Below are 16,029 nucleotides of genomic sequence, written 5' to 3'. Positions count from 1 at the left end.
GTACCTGTTTGAAATGAAGTCTTGGCCATGCAGGTTTATAAAACATATGTACTAGTATGCATGTCAGAATTTTAGGTCATCCTCTCAACTGGTCTTCCAAGCCTTTCCTGAATCCAGGCTGGAAACTCTATCAGAAATTCTGGTAAATGGGTATAGTTTGTATGAAGTTGTAATTACACAGTTTTTCAGAGGTCCTGGCTGCATGTGTTTTGCTTCTGTATCTGACACCCTGATGGCATCTGCAATTGAAGATTTGGGAATTCTAGTTGAACTCTGCATAATTTCTCATTGTGGCTGTCCATTAAGGTCTTTTATGGTTTGTTCATTCCTTGTTGTGCTCCAGGCATCCTTTTAAACTGCCGATTTTGCAGACCTTTCTTCTGCAGGAGACATTTACTGTTGACAAACAGCAAAAGCACTACTTCTTGGAAACAAAAGTTCTGATAAATGGGCTGGAGGAATCAATTCAAACTCTTATACTTGGCTACCAACCTGAAACCCCCTATGTGAGTTATGTAAGAATTTTTCTTCTTCTGGCATGCTGGAAAAAGCCAGCAAGTGATTGATTTAATGTACATATCTTATGTGCCTTCTATTTTCTCTGATTTTTTTCTAGATTTGTGCTGGCTTAGCTCATCCTTATAACTACAGTTTGTTCCCCAGAGATGTTGAAATATGCATTTTAACTCGAAGTCACCAACCTGTGAGTAAAATTACCATTAAATTTCATTTAGAAAGAGACATTGATCACCTCTCTCTGTAGATTTCCAGTTTATTGTCCGTTTAGACCAAATTTGCTCTAGGTCTCTAGTTACTCACCAAGTAAATGCTGTACACAAAAAATTCATAGCACAATGATGTGCTTTGTGGCTGACTAATACAGTGTTTCATACAATAATATATAATGGTTTGTATGGTAATACATAATAATCCCTAATATGATCTTTCAAAATGAATTTTAAGTATAAATATCATTATAATTAAAAAGTGCGGGGAAAGAAGGGATTCTAGTCTATATCTAGGTGTATCTGTTCATCTTTCTTAACAAATGCTTTTTTTTTTCTTTTCCCTATTTTTTGCTCATTTTTCATTCTGTGTCACAACGTAATAGCTCTAAACTGCAATGACTTCTCTCATCTTTCATAATATGTAGGGTTAATACCTGATGCAATTCACTTATTCACATTCTTAACACATAGGTGAAGCATGAGGTTGAGACTACCTTGAAAGTCAACAAGCAAGATGTTCTCAGCTTTCTGGGAAGATACCAGGACAAATCCAGTGATGTAGACTTCAGACATCTTTTACACGTGAATATGAGGCACTCATTCCAGGTATTGATGCTGAAACTGGTTGTTATTTTACAAGTTAAGGAGAAAATGTGCCTTCCTCCTTTCCAAAGAACAATTTCTCCATGTTGGTTTTATTTATGACACTTTAATTTTTATGTCTCGGTGGCTCTTTTACTGCATTGTCTTTAGAATTATAATTGTTTTATGCATGTAAGAATCCAAATTCAATAAAGGTCAGGTTCTGACAAAGGCTGCTGGGTGTATAACAGCTGATCATCAAATCATAATTCCTGTCAATAATGTCTTGTAAGAAACACAATGAGCATTTGTTGTCATGTGGTTTTTGATGCATTTGATTTATTTTTCTGTGCCTTTGGGTAAAATTGATGTTAAAAAAAAAATTATATACACATGAGTTTATGCTCATCCTCCACTTCATGCTAAAACTTTAGATGGCAAATCTCTTGAAGCAATTGCAGTAATTATGCATTTTACTTTGTCAAATAGCTTGAATATCCACAAGCAATGGGCCTAAGTGGGGAGCTATTTTCTAGGCAGACCAAACCAGAACACTTCGATTACAGCGTGAACGTAAAAGCCATCATCAACAAAACCGTGTCTTCACAGGTCAGTTCCCTATTTACCACAGTCTCCTTGCATGAACTTTCAGGCAAACAAATTATTCAATTTAATTTTTTAGTCCCTCTGACTGAAGTATTTTAATGGGTTCATGAGACTATCAAACCTTGTTTCTGCCTACAGTCTTATTCCTCAGAATGGTGTTTCAGTATGATTTCATTATGTTGTTGGTGTTTTATTATGATTTGAGATTCTTAATGACCTGTTCTCGATTTTCTCTATGCATAGGCCCAAGCAGCACTGAAGAGTTATGATGAAAACAAGCTCAATGGCTCTCTTTATCTTCATTCTAATGAAAGGGATGTGCTGGTGCTGGAAGTTGATATGAACAAAGAAAATAGGAAGAACGCTAGAGGTGTTGAACTGAGGGCTTTCCTCCACCAGGCAATCCTTACAAACCCTGAATCAATACAGCTCCAGCTCATGTGCAAAACGTTTCCATCGAGGTAGAGAAATCAGAATCTTGGTTAACAGAGGAGCTGAACTGTGTTCTGTGATAAATATCTAAATGTAACTATCTTCATATAGCTGCAGTATAAGCCACTGCCATTTCATGCATTAGTCCTGTTAGTGAAACACTCTTTTTTTTAAGAATTGATAAAGGAAAAAATTCAATCTATACAGTTTTCAGTCACTGACCAATGAAATGAATATTACTTTGCTGACATGTAGTTCAATTCTATCCAACAAGTGAATTTTTGTTAAGGTTTTACTTGTTATCAGTCTTTTAAGAGGGTTCAAATTTTTAGGAAGGATCTCAAACACTCTGAAAATAGGATTGCCTCACCTTAAGGTATACTGCGTAGTATACTTGATTCCAGAAAGTCAGATATTTCAGTGGACAGTTTGACAGAAATTTGCAAATTGTGTCTGTCTTGTACTTGAAACACTGAAAACTGAACTTCTTGTTTTTCCAGTAGATTTCCCTAAAAATATGTGCTATGTTTCTCCAACACCGTTCAGCTCAGGGCTAAGATGCAAAGAAATGATTGTTGGTTCATTTACCAAACCCAGATGTTGGTGGCTGTTGTGGTTTAACCCGGCCAGCAGCTAAGCACCACACAGCCATTGGCTCACCCTCCCCCCTCCATCTCTGGGATGGGGGAGAGAAACGGGAAAGTGAAGCCTATGGGTTGAGATGAAGACAGTTTATTAAGACAGGAAAATAACAATAATAATGATAATAGTACTACTAATAATAATGTGTACGAAACAAGTGATGCACAATGCAATTGCTCACCACCTGCTGACCGATGTCCAGCCTATCTCTGAGCAGCCGGCCACCCCCATCCTGGCCAGCCACCCCTATATATTGTTCAGCATGACGTCAGATGGTATGGAATACCCCTTTGGCCAGTTTGGGTCAGCTGTCCTGGGTCTGTCCCCTCCCAGCTCCTGCTGCACCCCCAGCCTGCCCACTGGAAGGACAGAGCGAGAAGCTGGAAAGTCCTTGGCTTAGTGTAATAAGCACTGCTCTGCAACAATTAAAACATCAGTGCGTTATCAGCACTCTTCTCATCCTAATCCAAAACATAGCACCCTGCCAGCTACTAGAAGGAAAATTAACTCTATCCTAGCTGAAACCAGGACAGTGGCATTTCAAATTATTGTTAATGCTGAATTCTCAATGATGAGCTTTATAATTCTGTTTCTAAATCGGCATTGAAGAGAGTTTTCACATTGTGGCAGAGATTAATTCATTTCCAACTCTACCTAATTCTGTCCAACTCTATCTTCTTCTTCCATCTGCCAATCTTTTAGACTTTATTGAGTATTTTTTTTAAACATTTGGTGAATATCACGTACTGTTCCAATGCATCTGACTCACTGATTCACAACACTGGAGCAAATTGCCCAGAAAGTCTGCAGAGTCTCCTTCGTTGGAGATACTTAAAACCTGACTTTACACAGACCAGAGCACCCAGCTCTTGTCAATCCTGCTTTGAACAGGGTGGGGGTGATGATCATGAAATAAGCATTATAATGGGACCTTACTGGCAGTTTTTATCTCTGTCTGTTTAGATTTCTGATATCTTCTGTGATAAAATTTAATGAGAATGGGCTTCATGTGGATTTCATGGGAGCCAGACAGCAGAAAGTTGGTTTTGTCTTGTCCCTAAATGGAAGAGTCCAACACACATTTTCTGGATTCAAGACTATACCTCATCTCCTTTCTCTGAATGGATTACTAAAGCACAAAAACAACATTCACAATGGTATGTTCTTACTTTGTGTTTTGCTGCAGCTATCCAAGAAAACTTCTTAATATATTTCTTACTGAAGTGCATTTGATGCAGAGAGTATTTAACAAGCAAAATGAACTATTGGTCGTTGGGTTGAAACTACTTCTGAGTGAATTCACATAGATGCAGTTGCATTTTTTTTTGTTTGATAGTTTTCATATTTTTGTTAATTGAAGGAAGTAGTGGGAGGCATCCTTCCTATGCAGTCCTTCTGAAACACAGAGGGAGACAGACTTGGGACCCTTACTCCTCTGAATGGTTCATGGATGCAATAGGTCACTGCAGAGTTCCAGAGGGATTGTTTAGCTTGGAGGCATACGAGTAGCCTTTGTGATAGGTCACGGTCCCTGTGTAAGTTTTCCCTCAGAGAGCACTGATAGTGTAGTCTGTGGCCTAAAGGGTCAAGGAACTTGGTGAGTAAAAAGAAATGGTTGTCAGAAGTACCATTATGTAATTTGTTTTAAACACAGACACTTCTAGTAGTAGATAAACTCTCTCTCAAGAATAAACTGATTTTCTATCTGGATTCGGGTAAATTATCTATTATAATCAATGGAAATTCATTTACTTCCTCCTGGTATTAAATAAATGGTTAAGATGTTGCTCGTCAAATCCTGGTTACTTCTGTCCCAAAGGGCACCTGTCTCCAGTAATCATTTCTGCTCATTACAGGTAACATCAATTTGATGATCAACAATGCACTGTATGGATTCCATCTCAGGAGCAGAAATGTGTTTGGGAATACCACCATACGCAATATCACTTTCACTATGTTTCAGAATGGCAGTCAGGCAATCCCAGTAGAAGCAATACTGAAAGGACAACTGGAGCTGAGTAAAGAGATGATAAGAAGTCTAGTTAGCTTCCACATGGATGAGAAGGCCCTTTTTGTAGATTTTTCCAAAGTCATGAGTCACAGACACAATAGAGTCACTGGGACTTTCACACATAATATCAGCTCTTTAAAAAACGCAGGTATGAAGAAATCTCTGACTTGATGGTGTGATGTAACAAGATGTGAAGGTGGGCTTGTCTAAATGAATGCAGATCTGTAGAAGTAGATGAGTTGCATTTGTTCACACCAGAATAAAGTTTGATTCACTCTTGATTTAGCAACATTCTTTTTCATGTTAAGAATATACAATAATATGTGTAAAAGAATATTTAAATACTATTTGAACTGCTTCAGAGTAAATTATTTCTCATTTGTACATCTGTATTCCTGCATGCTGATCCATTCCTCTAAGCATATTTTTATGTCCGCTTTGGTTTGGGCCATAGTTGAAAAACTGAATGTCATTGAATAAATCACCCAGTAAACTATTTCAAGTGCTGTTTACTAAACAAAGCCAAGAGTTTTCATGAACCGAAATGATTTTGAAAGGATGAATTGTCTTTGTCCCTTTGTACTGAAGAAATCAGTTTTGAAATTTTCTAACAGATGATTACTGGAGTTGCACACCATACACATTGCTAGATATCCTTTATTAAAAAAAAAGAAAAATCATTTACTTCTAAAGTGCATGCCACATTTTAATTTAATAATCCTTTTTTTAATGTGATTTGTATATGGTAGGTAATGTCTTTTCTTATTGTAAATATCAGAAAGTGCAGCTAACTGGAGGATAGCACTTGAAAAATCTGTTTCTTTTTATGAAAAATGATAGCTCTTCCTTAATCTGTAATACAGTTTTTCAGTACAATGACAACCCAGCAGTGTTGATTTTGTTTCCTTCCCTGTCAATAGGATTGCCCTCGGATGGCATTCTCACCATGATATATGAGCACGGAACAGGAAATCACACCATTACTGTAGTCCTACAGAGTGGCAGTGAAAGAATTTCTGCTGTGTTTGGAGGTCACAGACTGTCCACAGAACCTCCTAAATCCCATCTGTCTGTGAGCTTAAAGCACAACGTCACAAAGATAAAAAAACATGGGATCCCTTTTATTGTGGAAGCTGCTGGCTATTATGAGGTAAGAAAAGTTCAGCCTATTATTATTTAACTTCTGGCAGAACCATTTCTAATAACTGTAGTTTATTCCTGTGCACATTATTCCAAACACATCTGCATTTTTGAGAAGTACTAAGTTAATATGCGAAGCAAAGGTGCATGGATGGTTTCTTGTCATACGGTGTACCTGTTGCCCGATGTTTTGGATGTGAATGTAGACTAAATGAGATTTTAAATTCACTTCTGGTTTCAGTGTAGTGCCTTGCTACTACAAGGAGTATTGTACAACAGGAGTATTGTCCAATTTTATTTTTCCCCTATAACTGTGAAGTTATAACTTGGAAGTGAACAGGGAGGCATTAATGTATGTAGCCATCAAGTAACTGTCAACAAACCTCGCACTGCATTGCATCTTGTACTGGGATTTATCTAATTCTGATGTCATCCTTTGGATGTTGCTGAAGAGAGGAAGAGTGCTTAGCATTTCTTTCCATTTGGAAATTTCTATCCACAGCAGCATCACAGATCATGTTTCCTGGTACGGTGTTGCTTGTCTACTCTTTTGTCTATCTGCATTTCTGCTATAGATCTGTGAACAAGTTATAGCTCTCTTGTATCTCAGATTATCCTTCCATAAAAGAAAAAAATAAAAAAGTTCAAATATTTTTCTTGTTCTTATGTATGCTGGAAGGCTCAAGTCACTACTATACTTACGTTTGTGGTGGGTTCAGCCACTGTGGTACAGTGAGCCACAGAGTTGTGCAGAGGAAGAATTTTATACCAATCCCCCTGGCCCTGCTGACCAGTAATTTCACTGGTTTCATCAGGTATGCCTTAAGACTCAAATCTTCCTGTGTACTGAATGCTCTCAGTATGTTTTAAAGCCTGAAGGCATCATTGGCACACAGCATTCAGAAGGTGTAGTATGACAGGAAAATCTCTCTTTGAATTGAAGCCATGTTCAAGAATTTGTACTAATATTTTACCAGTGCTGCTGCCCTGACACAGGCTATCATGTTTAAGCACCGTGAAACAGACTCTGCCTTTGCCAATTGTTGCTGGGATGTTATTTGTTTCTTCCCATGATTTGGTTTCTTTTGTGCTTAGAATTTCACCACAAAGATTGCTGCAGGGCTAACAACCACCATAGAGACAGAACAGCTCAAAATTGAAATAGAGATGAAAACCACTGGCAGTGCCATGGAAATTTCTCTTTCACTTCACCACGATGTGGGAGGACTGATTAACATCATTCCATGTGTACTACAGGTAAGCAGACATCCTGCTATGTGGTGTATTTGATCTAGCTTTCTGTTGTGTGTCAACTATTTGAATTTGCGTTGTGAGAACAAGCTAGCAGGTCAGAAGAGAGGGTGAATTTTGTCAAACAAAGCTACCACAGAAAGCCTAAGAGTTGTTTGCAAACATGCGTTTTACTACTAAGTAAAATGTGGTGGATGACAAAAGTATTAATGTCATGAAGTCAGAATGGGCATATATCCAAAAGGGTGCTTGCCCAGGGCCAGTTATATGCAGCCCCTACTTTTCCATCTTGATACAGCAGGGTTTTCAGGTGGATCACTTTACTGTTTGTGGGTGTGGTGGTGCTGATGGCAGAATGAATAATAGCAGTAGTTTTCATGCAGCCAACAGCGCTTCCCAAGGAATTCACTTTCTGCATTTGGAATACTGAACATCTATTTGTGACAGTGGTATTTTCCGTGCTACAGATAAGAAATACCATAATCTCCTGCTAAAATCGAAAGTCAGAGTGTCAAAAAATAGCTCAGTCTAGCCAGTAGTGGTTTCCTACTGTTTGAAGATATATTTCTGTCTTTATCTATACTGATAATATTTTGGCATGATAATGTAAAACTAAAGGTGTGATTTTCCTTTAGATCCACTAAACTGTTTCTTTTTTGAGATTAAAAAACTTTAATCTTATACATATGGTTTAACATATGCATGCTCTTTATCCTGAAAGCTGCCTTTTACCTCACTCCTTTGTATTTTAGTCCTCTCTGCTTTTCTCCTTGCTCTGAATGTGCTTTTTTGATATGCCGACAGGTTACTTGCAGTGGAGAATTTAACAAACAGGTTTGTGGCCTTTGCAATGGAGAGATTGCATTTCATCATTTTGAGGTACTGGCTTCATTCATAAACTCTGCTGTCAACTACATCTTCTTGTAACTACCAGTAAGGGAATCTAAATGCTGGAAGGTGTCAGAGATGTAGAACTGTAGCTGGAAGTTTTGCACACACATTAAGATATTCTTAGTTCCTTAATATTCACAGGTTCATACAGATCAGATTACTTGTTCATTAAAAACCGAGTAAGTCCATGGGGAGGGTTGCATTCAGTTTCATGCACTCTTGCAGAACGCAGCATATATGGTTTTACTCTGTTGTTGAGCAGCCAACCTGAAATGAAAGGAACAAGCGAGCATAGGAGACACAAGCTGAGAATTTCATAGTTTACTTCTTACTCTTTCTGCTCTTTCTCACTAATAATTTGTTTGTGAAAGCCCCTATGATACTTGAACTGTTCCAAAAAGATACACTTTATAATCTGACATTTTCTTAAGAACGTGTTAAAAATGTCTCCTGTGACTGATGTTATATAAGATTGTTTGTCTCTAAAAAGATAGTAATCATAGTGACGGAGATTGCCATGTTTCTTCTAATGGCAAAGAAAGACAAATGCATTTCAATTCTGCCCTCATGTAACATGGGTCCAACCTACATAACACTAGTCATTCCTGCTGAGGTCTGGGGGAATAGAACACATTCTCACATTGCTAGAGCTGTATTTGTTTATAGTAAAAACAGAAGTAATGATAACAGAAATAGTAGTAGCTGATTTTTCTCATATTAATAATTGTTTGAACAGGCTTTTTTTTATTTTATTTTATTTTTTCTGTTATTGTTATTGTGGAACTCTAACTAAAGGTTTTCAGCCTTTTCTCCATTTGTTTAGGTACTTATGAATATGTAGGGTGAGTACCAGCATGTTGGCAGGCTAGTAGGGAAATAGTTCTCTTTTAGTAACATGCACATTTTTAAAAAGTATATGATCTGACAGGAAAACAAATTTGACAACATTTTTTCTGTAATTTTTCAGAATCCAGCAAGGGTTTCCCTGAATGGATCGATGATTACCAGTGACTTTACTGTCATCATCTTTGGACGCATTTCCTTTAACGACATGTTTGCCTGCCTGCAACTTCATGCCACCACTAACATCCAGCCACATTTGGAAATTGACTTCCAGCATTCGTTGCCTCATCTTCAATCTCTGGGTATTTCCAAAGAGAATCAAGTGAAAGTGTCAGCTATCAGAAGTGACAAATATAAGGGAATTATTGATGTCATCCTCGGGCCTTGCAGTTTCAAAGCTGATGGAGAAGTGAGCCTGACAAGCAATGAAACAGAAACAGCATGGGTACTTACTTTTACAAACAAGTGTGTCAGCCTAGAGGTAAGCATCAATTGTTTTCTGTATGGTGTTATAGCCTCTCTATTTCTAACCATCAGGAGTTACAGAGAACTCTGTCCTGATGCAGGAGTATCTTTAATGACAGTTTTGGTCATTAAAGTAGTTCTGGTACAGCACTGAGTGAGAGTGCTTGCAGAGGGAGTGTATTTAAAGTTGAGAATTTAGGGTAGTACAATGGCAGATGTTACTGCTGTTGCAATAAAATAGTTGCTTAATCATAGTTTTTTAATTAAAATAAACTTTTGTTTTGGAATCTAATGAAAAGCATGTACTTTCTGTTTAAAATTCTGGAGGCTGTCTTTGGGGTTATGAACTTCTCCTTCTACAGTACTTCTTAAAGGGTTGTTTTAGCATTTTTTTTTCCATTCTGTTTATTTTGGGGGTAATTTCTGATTTCTCTGTGAAAAAAGCTGTCTTGGATGGTCCTTTCCAAAAGCATATTGGTTCAGAAAGAAGAAATGCTTTCTGATTAATTAGGAGGACAGTTTTTAAAATTGGTTTGCTTTAAATAGTGTCATCTTTTCTGCTGCAGAGAGTGGGACTGCCGCATGCTGTAGCCTTTGGGGGCTCATTTCAACAGAACACCTGCAATATTGGCTTGTTGATGAACCTCCAGTGTGATGGCAAAACAGTTGATGTGCAGATGGATACTTCCTGCGAAAACAAATATGCCTTCCAAGGGATGCTCAGGCATTCAGTTCCCTGGATGAGTCAACTTGGGCTGCCTTTTGAAAACTCTGTCCTGTTCTCTGCTTCCACAGACTCCACCACTGAGGGCATTTTGTTGCTGCAGGCTGGCAAATGCAAACTTAAGGCTAGAGGTGATCTCTGTATTCAGAATAAAGCTGAATGGACACTGGAAACAGAAACAGAATGTCAGCTTCTGCAGGTAGCTCTTGGAGGCTTTTAATGAGAGACTTGGGATCAAATGAAGGCCATGTAGAGATTTAGCTAAAACAACAGTGAGTGTTGGAAAACCACTCTAAAGACATATCTGTCTTACTGCATTAGGCAAAAAGGTATCTAAGGGATCCTGTTGTTCATAGATGTTCTCTGTAAGCTAAGATTATTTCAGTGTCTTTATTGCTTGTTGTCCTGGCAGGCTGAGACTGCCCTTATAATTCTATAGCTGAACAGCAATTTTAGTTTTAACCTTTTGTCAGAGAAATGCTTTCTCTGGTGTCTCTTTTTTATCATAGTAGAAGTTGTGAAATTTCCTTGGTTTTCACATCGAGCATCTCTGACTGCATTAGAAAGAATGACTATTGTAAGATTGGGGTTTATTTCCAGATGTTCATAGGCATTTATGTTTTGCTTTTAACTCCTCAGTTTTAGCTTACTCAGCTGCAAAGTAGCAAGATTAAAATAAAAATGATGGGAATGTGTTTATCATTGTATTTTCATAGTCACGAAGAGGGAATGTAAACCACTTAAAAAATTAAAAATAGTAGAGTTTTCGGTATCTTTGCAAATATTTCAGAAAAATGAGAGGAAACATTTCATTTGGGATGTTACATAGGACAAACTTGAAGTTTTAGTATAAAAAAAAATCTTGGAACACCGGATGCAAGAATATCTGTTAGGCCTATTATTTTGTGGGTGTTAATGTGTTCTGAAAATTGAGATTGGTCTGGTCTGAATGAAGCAGAGGATGGTCAATAAACCTTGCTACTCTGAAGAAAGAGGCATTTTGCATTTTTGTAAATGTGTAAAATTTCATATAAAGAAAGAATTTGTAAATTTTGCAGGGCAGTCCAAAAATCTTCCCTCAGACTTTATTCAGGCCAAATAGTCACCTTATCATTGGGAGTGAGAGAAGCAGGAGTGCAGGGATTGCAGGTTTTGTCTCTGATTTTGTAGCATAAGATCTCCTTCCTTGTGTGCTGAAGGGAAAAGAAAAATTAATCAAAATTGACTCATCTCAATGTGTATGTATAATCAAATGGATATTTTTTTTTTTTGTATCTTGGTAGGATCTTAGTATTCCAACTCAGTCACGGCTTGCAGGATCTGTTCAGAAAGACAAGTGCCAAGCAGAACTTCTCTGTGTCCTTGAGACAGAAGGCAAGACTGCCCATCTTGAAGTAAGAGCAGAGTGCAGACCAAAGATCACACTGGAAATTCAATTCAGGCATGATCTCCCTCAACTGAAGGATGTCCCAAGGGAAAATAAGCTGTCCATAACTTCACGAAAACAGTTAAACTATCAGATCAGCTTGGGAGTGAAATCAGGTTCTTGTGAGCTTCAAATGAATGGGGACTTCCACCCTGAAAAGAAGCTTCAGTGGAAAATGTCTATAGAAAATAAATGCAAAACAATTCAGGTATAGGAAGGAATTTTTTGTATTACTCTTGATTTTATGCTGCTAAACCAGAATCTTTGCACCTACTAAAGTAAAAAGAAAACAGTCTAATGATTTCAGTGGTAGCAAAAAAACAAAAACAAAACAAAACATTCTCTTAATGTTACATTTTACTTTTAGAGCCAATCATTCACAGTAGAATGCCTTTAAAAGGTTTAAGCCAAATTTTATAGGAATCAGTGCCTATGGTAAATGGACTTGCTTGTACTAGCTCTGGTGTATTCTTTTAAAAGGATGGCTGAGAAATCTGCTTGATTTTAATCTTGAGAGAATGAGTATTCAAAGTTGTCCTTGGTCTCACCTGTGATTGTAATTTCTCAGCAGTTTGACAACAAATCTCTATAGTAGTTTAAAAATATATCAAGTAAACTGGGAAACAAAATGAAAATATAATTTAAATGAACAATCTTAATGTCAGAAAATTTTCATTCAGCTTTACAGGAAAACGAATTTGTTAGCAAACTGATGTGTAATGTATGAAAAACATTGTGTAGGACACACAGAGCAGAAAAAAACCACAGCATTAAACAGCAATTGCAATTTCCTGGGACACCTTGATTGAGGAATATTTGAGGGGAATTTTGGTTGAAAACCAACAATGACATTTTGAACAAGCTGTTTTGGACTGCCCTGGTGAGGCATTTTTCTGTGGTAACTCTTGAAAAGCTGGCCATACAGCTACCCCTGAGCTGAACCTTACTGTTTAGAGTGCCTGACTAGCACCGCCAAGTCACACCTTCTGCTTCATTAATGAGATTAAACTTCTAGGTGTGGTGAGAATCTCACTATAGACTCTAAACAGCAACAGTAGTAGTGTCTTTGTTGAAAAGATTTAGCTAGTAGACATATGTAATGAAAACTATCGCACACTTGAAATGTTGTCCATCCTTTGCAGTACAGTCTCACTGCTGTACAAAGCAAAGGAAGGTAAGCCCTGTCCTGGGAATAATCCACCTGGCAGGCATCAGACATCCTGGGAGTCCTCATCTCAGAAGGAGTTCAAGTGCTGGTGCCTGGGAGGTGCTAAGAGAGCTGGGCAGTGAGGCAGGTTTCAAAGCTCCCTAGGTGAAGAAAGGCAGAGTGCTGTGACCTTTCTCAGCAAGTTAGTGTTGCATGCTGAGCACATTCTGCCTTTTGATGGAGGTGTGAAAAAGTGGCACTTCTTCCCTCAGTTCTTACTCATTAGTTTGTTTTCTCAGACTAGACTGTTGTAGGAAGGTGGAGGGGGAGAAATTCTGCAGCAGGATTTCCTGAAGTAGCAGTTTTAAATGTAGCTGGATTGAGCACTGAATCTTCGGACTGAAAAATTATATTGCTGTTTGAAATCATTGCATTGTTATACTAGGCCTCTCACAGACCCCACCAGTTAGTGCTGCACAGCCAGGAAATGGAAGGGACAGAATTGTGGGGGGGGAAAGTTTTAGTGAGATGTTGTCACAGAATGAGCCATGGATTCAATATGCACATCAGGGTAAAATGGAACATATAAAGATGAGATTTACCTGCCCTCTCCTGAAAACAAAGCTGCCGTAATCAACCTGTGTAAACTGTATGGTTTCACTGGATTTATGGATGCTTTGTGTCCTTGGAGCAATGCAATGCATAGGAAATTAATTGACCGTTCACTCAGGTAGGAAGATCTGTCAGGTTGTCTTGTGTCCTATTTATGGTAGCTGTCTTATTGAAAATATGTCTGACATCTTCAGAAGAAAAAAGAAAAAAGTGGATGGGTATACTACCTGATGTGCTAGATTTAGAGCTAGGTGCTATTATGGCTACTTAAAAGGAATAAAAAAATCTCAGGTATAGAATACCTGTGGGTAAGCATAAAAGGGGTGAATTTTGGTGTTTTGTTTAGTGTGTGTATTTTTTTTTAATTATTTATTTGTTCATTTTACTTCTACAGGATCTTGGAGCACCAGTAAAAATTGATGGTTCAGGCTATGTTTTAATGGATAAAATGAACCTAGATTCACAGACATTCATCATTGTTGATGAAAGTAAATTACAAGGACTCCTTATACTAAACATCACTGATGTGAGTATCCTGCAGACTATTAGATTGCATGTGCAAAGTACTGGATGACATACTCTAAACTATTTTATTGGGAACAAATAGACAAGCTTTAGTAACAAATGCCAGAATAAAAATTAAATCTTTGGAAATTTGACACCTGTAATATACAGTAAAGCACATAGGATAATATGATACAGGCTGTGGCGCTTCCTGAATAATTTCCTTATTATGTTCTTTGTCTGCATATATTTTTTTATATTATACTATTTGGTATTTGTTATATTGTACATCAAATATGATACAACATGCAAAAACACAGGTGCTGATCACACCCCAGGTACACAACAGGTCCTCCCAGTATTAACACTCTTCATTCATCATGGAAATACACAGCAATGCACAAGAAGAAAAAAGGCTGTGATTTATAGAGTGATCACTGTGATTCACAGTGCAAAATAATAGGCAAGGATTAATTGTGGCACTGCTGTTTGTTTCTTCAGTAAGACAACAACACAAGAAAGGCTGTGAATCTCTTGCTTTCCTGTTGACAATTACAAGTTTGACTTCTCTTGTCACCAGTGCAGGAGAGAAGAGTACACACAGAGAGAAGTACATGAAGTTCCTTTTGATCATTCTCTTGCTTGCCATAACTGATAATTCCTGGGTATTTTGTGCTGTAGAGAAACAGATTGCTAGTGGAAGTTTTTGACACGAGAGGAAGACGTTTGCACTTTTTGTCTTGTAATTGAAAACTGTTTTTTATACTATCTGTCAGGCTTAACTTTTTTTCTATTCCACCCCCCCCATCCCCACCCAGTGTAAATTCCTTAATTTCAGTGCAATTGGCTTTAACTAGTGTTAAGTGTAGGACAGACAAATATACTAAATTCCTGTTTTGAACTATATATGGCAGCAAGCTTTGGAATCTACACATATTTTTCTATATATGTTGTGAAATTTTAACAGGAAAGACAAGAGCTGGATGTTGTGCTAACCCATAACATTCAAGAAGCTGCTGACATTGGAATTCCTATGAAGATGTTAGTTGATGTAATATCAGAAAAAAATAGTGACTTCTATAGAAGACTGACTTACTTCTGTGTGAACAACAAGCAAGTGAGTATCTTCTCCATGTTAGGAAGATGTGAAATAGAGGTTAGCGTGAGCTGATTGGTATGGTAAAAATTGCTTTTCCACTTCAAATAGCTGTGCTTGAGGCTCTCCTAGGAATACTCTTCAGGGGCTGGTTCAGTTTTAAAGGTCTTAAATGAAGCCACTGTCTTTCAACCACTCCTGTGCCAACTGTTTTAGCAATAAATTTGACTTCAGCAGTGATCCATGATTCCCATTTGCAAACTGTATGTCTTGGTTTCAGCTGGGCTGGAGTTAATTTTCTTCATAGTAGCTGGTATGGTGCTGTGTTTTGGATTTCAGATGGAAGTAATGTTGATAACACATAGCTGGTTTAGCTGTTGCTGAGCGGTGCTAACACAGAGCCAAGGACTTCTCTGCTTCTTGTACTGCCCTGCCAGCAAGGAGGCTGGGGGTGCACGAGCTGGGAGGGGACCCAGCCAGGACAGGTGACTCAAACTGGGCAAGAGATGTCTCACACCGTGTGGCCTCATGCTCAGCAGTAACACGGGGGGACTTGGCCAGGGGATTGCCACTGATCGCAGACAGGCTGGGCATTGGTTGGCTGGTGGTGAGCAATTGCATTGTGCATCACTTAATTTTTAATATATATATTTTTTTTTTCAGTCTTGTTAAACTGTTCTTATGTCAACCAACAAGTTCTTGCGCTTTTACCTTGGTCAATTCTACCCCCATCCCACTGGGGGGAAGTGACCAGACAGCTGCGTGGTGCTTAGCTGCCTGCCAACTTAAACCACAACACCATGTCAAACCTTTCTTTTCATGCATCAGCACTAGGTGCCTCATACTCCCTATTGCAGTACAATGATGTGACATAAAAAATTAGACACGTCACCTTAAATTTTTGTAATTTTACTCTAATGTGTAATTAG

At 38.1% G+C, this 16,029-nt stretch overlaps 1 protein-coding gene across 1 annotated transcript in view; it reads left to right on the top strand.

Moving 5' to 3' along the window:
- LOC118249263 (uncharacterized) overlaps nt 1-16,029 on the top strand; it is a 94,784-nt gene that overhangs the window by 46,693 nt on the left and 32,062 nt on the right. The window contains exons 31-45 of the mRNA XM_050713909.1: nt 344-506; nt 617-703; nt 1,200-1,334; nt 1,800-1,919; nt 2,160-2,377; nt 3,954-4,147; nt 4,847-5,149; nt 5,922-6,151; nt 7,237-7,398; nt 8,197-8,271; nt 9,251-9,607; nt 10,158-10,514; nt 11,599-11,949; nt 13,895-14,026; nt 14,972-15,121. Coding sequence (XP_050569866.1) covers nt 344-506; nt 617-703; nt 1,200-1,334; nt 1,800-1,919; nt 2,160-2,377; nt 3,954-4,147; nt 4,847-5,149; nt 5,922-6,151; nt 7,237-7,398; nt 8,197-8,271; nt 9,251-9,607; nt 10,158-10,514; nt 11,599-11,949; nt 13,895-14,026; nt 14,972-15,121 — 3,034 coding nt within the window. The remainder of the gene's footprint in view (nt 1-343; nt 507-616; nt 704-1,199; nt 1,335-1,799; nt 1,920-2,159; nt 2,378-3,953; nt 4,148-4,846; nt 5,150-5,921; nt 6,152-7,236; nt 7,399-8,196; nt 8,272-9,250; nt 9,608-10,157; nt 10,515-11,598; nt 11,950-13,894; nt 14,027-14,971; nt 15,122-16,029) is intronic.

This window comes from Cygnus atratus, chromosome 15 (genome assembly GCF_013377495.2).
Source record: "Cygnus atratus isolate AKBS03 ecotype Queensland, Australia chromosome 15, CAtr_DNAZoo_HiC_assembly, whole genome shotgun sequence".
Lineage (NCBI taxonomy): Eukaryota > Metazoa > Chordata > Aves > Anseriformes > Anatidae > Cygnus > Cygnus atratus.
This window is presented reverse-complemented; position numbering and strand designations above follow the sequence as displayed.